The sequence below is a fragment of the Myotis davidii genome, unplaced genomic scaffold, assembly GCF_000327345.1.
Source record: "Myotis davidii unplaced genomic scaffold, ASM32734v1 scaffold514, whole genome shotgun sequence".
NCBI lineage: Eukaryota > Metazoa > Chordata > Mammalia > Chiroptera > Vespertilionidae > Myotis > Myotis davidii.
In genome coordinates this window covers 425536-431328 of record NW_006286236.1, presented here as the reverse complement: position 1 = coordinate 431328, position 5793 = coordinate 425536, and the positions used below count along the sequence as shown (strand labels likewise).

At 43.0% G+C, this 5793-nt stretch overlaps 1 protein-coding gene across 1 annotated transcript in view; it reads right to left on the bottom strand.

The window, feature by feature from the left end:
- The window catches only part of ANKRD54 (ankyrin repeat domain 54), a 27049-nt gene extending 25675 nt beyond the window's left edge, over positions 1-1374 (bottom strand). Inside the window, exon 1 of the mRNA XM_006757443.2 lies at positions 1338-1374. Within this exon, the coding sequence (XP_006757506.1) occupies positions 1338-1374 (37 nt within the window). The remainder of the gene's footprint in view (positions 1-1337) is intronic.
- Positions 1375-5793: the final 4419 nt, after the last annotated feature.

Genomic DNA, 5793 nt, shown 5'->3' with positions numbered 1-5793 from the left:
GGCTGCCGGAGCCTCGTTCCGGACCGACCAACCGACCCACTTCCCTTCTCCCGAAGCCTCGCTGTCAGCGGGCGAGCGGGTGGTCCGACCTGCAACCACGGCAACCGAGCGGGTACGGGCTCGCGTCGCGAGCTGAGCGCTCCGAACCAATGAAAACCCTTCCAGCCCAAGCCCCTCCCTCCAGCCGGGCAATAGCATGGGCTTCCGGCAGTGTGACTGACGGACATAAAAACCAATCATATTTTGGCAGTACCCAAGTTCTAGCTCTACGTCTCTACACGGGAGCCAATAAAATATATTTGAAACACTATTTTTTTCCATTTCCTCCGTCGCCGCACGGGAAAGGTAATGGGCAGATGCTTTAGCCAATCACATTAAGATGCTCTGCAGCCAATCGCGAAGGAAAGTCAAGAAACCAAACTTTAGGGAGAGGTAAATATGTATATCTTTTAAATCAATGAACATGAAAAAAAATAAAAGAAAAGAATTTCCCACAATAGCACAGTGTAAGTAGGAAAACGAAGATATGTTAAAATGATGGCCTATCACCACGAACCAAGGAGTGATAGTTTCTAAATGCGATAGATTCCTTTATTCTGGATTCTCTCCGTAACCCCCGCGGTGATCACTGATTTACAAAGAATTTTAATTCAACTTAGTTACACCGGAGCGACGCTTCAGTCCGAGAACCAGTCACTGAGCCAGGTAACTGTGTTAGGTTCTGGAGGCAGGGTCAGACTCCATTCCCGCTGACATACAGTCCTATGGGAGAAGTCAGAGCTGGAAACAGGAAAATATTCCGCAAACAGGTGATGAGTTTAGCAATAGTGCAACTGGGTGCACTGTTTTGTAAGAATTTTCACAGCCCTACACCAGAGGAAAGGGTGAAGATAGGGGGTATATAAAATGGAGTCACTTTAACCAAGCTGCTAAAATTATTAACATTATGAAGGTTGAGGGTGAGGAAAGACTATTCTTGTTCTAACTAGCCTGGTAACTTACTCTTTTAACTTTCCAGTCCTGTGTCAAGTCCTGGACATCCATCTGGACATGCACCAGGCCTCCATATAACCCTCTGATTACCCCAGGACTCACGTATCCGGACTTTGTGACATCTGACTAATAACTCTCCTGGACCAGTCCTAGGGCTAAGAATACAGGGCTGCTAATTCTCAAGAATGTCCTTTTTACTATAAGAACTTTTCTTTCTTCTCTGGAACACTTCTGGGGTTTTGCCTAGCTCCGTTTCCAGTTTGTGTATTCTAAGATCCTTGAATAAACCTTTATCTTCATTTCTAGCCAAAGCCTCCAGACTCTCTTAAGTTTGTTCAACATACCTACAAACCTTTCTGTAAGGTGGACAAAGAGGGCCATCCCTATTTATAGGGGAGGAGCCGAAACCAGAGAGAAAAGGGAATTGTTCATCGACGTCCAGCTTTCTTGGGACTAGGGCTGTGTCCAGGCAAATGTTCTTCCCTCTTATTCAACCCAGTTGAATTTACAATGCTCTCAGAACACCATTGGGAGGTTTAACACTGCACCACTTGTAGCTAGAAGAAAACAAAGGAAAGAAATAAACATTGCACATGTACCACTTACCAAGTGCTTTCTATATATTATACCATTTAGTTCTCCCTCCCAAGGGCATTAGAAGGTAGATATTATTATACCCATTTGCAAATCAGTAAATTGAGGCCCTGAGATTTATGAATTGTCCAAAGTACAAGGCTAGAATGTTGAAGAACTGGGATTTGAACCTTGAAAAGTCCTCTCCATCATACTACCATTTTTGAAGAACCTGCTGGAAACTTGCTTAAACCAAAGACATCTGGGTATTTAAGCCTCATGCTTGCTGAATGTACCCTGAAATAACTATTATTTATCCCTCTTTTTTTTCCATGTAATAGCCTCCACAGTAGTTTAAAGCAGAATGAAGTGGAGGAGTCCATGGAGGTTTGTGCATTGTTAGACTGTTGTGTAGAATTTGCATGCATCATATGCAAATTCCGTCTCTTCTTGTAGAACCACGGTGCACAAGCTGCCTAAAGCACAATTCTCTTCATGTCTCTAGGTTCTGCCTGCCCATTGAGTTCAGGTAGCATCCGAACCCTTTGTCCTAGCAGTCAAGACCATTGTCTTCCTCCTACACCATGAGGGTCTGGTCTTCAGGAAACCTGGTCTACTAATATGTTGGCATTGTCACAATCTTTTAATTTGAGCAGGACCCCTAAACATCTAGAGGTGGTTGCTACTGCTAATTTTCAAATCAACGTTGTTAAAGTGTAAATTACATGGCCCAATCATCTATGTGTTTCAAGAACTACCTGTTATTTTGAATCAGAAGAATAGAATGTGGGTTGAATGTGGACTCAGTTAACCTCAGCCTCAGGGTTTTAGACTGGAACTTGGCTCTATGAAGTTGTATTCCCCCATAACTCCTGGCTCAGCAGCTGGCACCAGCACATTGTAACTATTTCACTGAATGAATGAATGAATAAAGATAGTCCAGCCCAGTGGTTAAGGCCATCACCTTTGGAGCTGTAAATATGTGGGACTATGGCTTTGAGCAAGTCATTTTACTTGCTAAGCCTCAGTTTCCTCATCTGTAAAACGGAGGTAATAGTGGTACCTAAATCATGAGATTATCACAGGACTGAATGCTATGATGTGAGTAAAGCACCTATTATTGAGCTTGGCACAAATTTAGTGCTCAAAACAGGGATGCCTATTGGTGTTATTATAAATAAGGGTAGGATGCATGCAAATTCTGCACAACATTGGGCATATCACACTGGCTTGAACTTGACCTAAGGCTAAAGCTTTCATACACAAGTCATGTATATTTGGTCAATCAGGAACTAAAACATGAAGCACTAGATGAGAGACAAAGAAACTACCTCTGTTTGCCTTGTGGGGAAAGCTTCTGCCTGGAAACCCAGGGACTTGGGTTTTAAGTCCTGTCCAGCCCAGACTTACCTCATGATTTGGGAGTGTTTCCTTTCTTTGGGCGTCAATCTTCCCATAAGAAGGTTTTGTTTGGGTCAGATAATGACACTGGGTCAGGCCAGATTCATCAGGTTAGCTGTCTTTTCATTTCCATCATCCTGTTGGCCTTTACAGTATTTTAGAGCAATTTGAACTGGTTGCCAACATATAAAAATTGAGAGCTTTCACATAAAATTTTCTATTTCCAGATTCTCTTAAAAATGGGAAAGTATGGCAATGTAGGACCAGCTCTCCCACAGGGCAACAGTGGGCTGGAGCTGCACAGCAACTTTCCCCTTCAGATGGGGAATGGTGTTCTGGTTTGCCACAGTCCCCACTGCTCTGTTACCTCCACCTTGAGGCCTAAAGGCAGTTGCCCCTTATTGTCATACCTGTGCTATTGTTTTTCCCATGTAGAGTTAAAAGGAAATTAATATATTTATTGTCTTTCTGAAACATGGAATAATGAAAATGTGTGGAGAAAAATTACCTAGTATCTGAAAATACGATGTGGTGATTAAGTGACTTGTTAATATGCTGGAAAATTTCTTTTTTGAAAGTATATTTTTATTTATTTCAGAGAAGAAGGGAGAGAGAGAGGAACATCGATGAGAAACATCAATTGGCTGTCTCCTGCACACTCCCTACTGAGGGTCAAGTCCGCATGTGACCTGATGGGGAATTGAACCAGCAACTTCTGGGTGTATGGGTCAACGCTCAACCAGTGGGCCACACCAGCTGGACGAGGCTGATGATTTTTGACAAATGTATACATTCATGTAACAACCACCTCAATCAAGAACATGACAACTATATTTTTAACAATTGGAGAACTGTTATTTTAGGCTACAGAGAAAGGGCCCTGAGTTTTCAGAAAAGTGATTGAATATTTATTTATGGGCAAGAGAAATATTCTTCCACGTCAATGGTGAAAGAAGGGACACAACCTCCCTGCCCAGGTTACTTATTCGGTTGGAGTGTTGTCTTGTGCACCGTAAGGTTGAGGGTTCGATTCCCAGTCAGGAGCACGTTTCTCTCCTGCCCCCTTCCTTTCTCTCTAAAATCAGTAAGCATATCCTTGGGTGAGGATCAAAAAAAGAAAAGAAATAAGGGATACAACTAATATGGTCAGGAAAAAGCTTGCTACTTCACTGTTCTTCTCCTATCTAGTGGACTCCTATTCCAGAAGATCCTTAAGGATGCTTCTAGTGCTGATTTATAAAGACTGAGCTACTGCTCTCCCAGGGCCCACACATTATTGCAGTAAAGGAAGGTAGAGAGGGGCTTGTGAGATAGATCATGCTCAGGAGAGTGAAACAAATGGGACAGTAAGTGAACTACAAACACAAGTTTCTTGGGAACTGAAGCTTGAAATGAACCCAGCTGAAGAGCCCAGGCCGACTGTAAAATATAACTAATGGCTTCTCTGAGTCAGAGAAGTTCCTGCCTCAAATCCCAGGCAAGAGATGAAGAGAATCAGGGCAGTTTTTCAGCTGCTAAATTCTTTCAACAACTCCCCCAGGTAAAATTCCAAGGGCTTTGGTCTGTCTGTTGGAAGTTTCTTTCCCTTTGAAGTACTGTGTTTCCATTAGCAAGGGACCCTTGCAAAATCGCCCTGTTTTCAGAAACATCATAGCCTATAATGGAGTTCCAGCTGTTTTCAGATCAAAGTTGCATTTCTAAGCAGACTTCATGTGCTGCCAAGAAATGGCCTGTTTGAACTCAAAGCAATTCTGCAAATACAGATTGAAAATTAGAAGCAGGAGAGTGAGGTAGCTATTACAATACAAGTGAGATGATGGAGGCTGGGACAAGAATGTTAGCGACACGGTGGTGAGAACTGAGCCTGGGAAGATTTTGAAGATAGAACCGACAAAATGCAGATGCATCAAATGTGTGGTGTAGAGAGTCAAGTCAAGGGTGGTTCTGCAGGCTTTGGCTTGAGCAACTAAAAAAATGAAGTTGTCCTTAACTAAGATGGGGGGAACTGTGGGAGGGGAGGAACAAGGTTGGGGCAGAATATCAAAAGCTCAGTTTGGACATGTTAAGTTTGAGGTGCCAATACTTCCAGATACTCACTTGGGCCATGAGCCCACTGCAGGGGTAGGTCCAGGATGGAAATATGTGGGGGGTCAACAGCACATGGATGATATTTAAACCTAGCGGATTGGATAAGCCACCCTAGGAGTGAAGGTAGATCAATCAAGAGGAGACCAACCCCAGAATGAAGGGGCAGTCTACTATTTAGTGATTAGTGGGGGACGTGCAGGGGGCAGCTGATGGATGTTTCTCTTTCACCATTGATGTTTCTATCTCTCTCTCCTTCTCCTTTCCTCTCTGAAACCAATACAAATTATATATATACTAGAGGCCTGGTGCACGAAGTTTGTGCAAGGGTAGGATCCCTCGGCCTGGCCAGCGATCAGGGCTCATTGGGGCTTTCTGGCTGCCGGCCAGGGCCTCCCTTCCCTGGCTGCTGGCCGGGGCCTTCCTTCGTTCCGTGCGAATAAAAATTATACCTATTTTTGTCAGATCAGCAAAAAATATATTTTTTGGTGCTCGACAGAATTTTAATAATTAGTTTGGTGCCATGAGATGAAAAAGGTTGAAAATTGCTGCTCTAGTATGTTAGGCCTATTTTTTTTTATTGATAATTTAGAAAAACTCTGACTTCACAATTCCTTTTTAGTAATGTCGTGAACATTTTGAGAATTGTCAGAGTTGGTACAACCCTATCAAATTTTTGTCTTAGATGAACTGCAAGTTTCCAGGTAATCTCAAGCTTTCCAGTGCCCTGATTAACCTTAA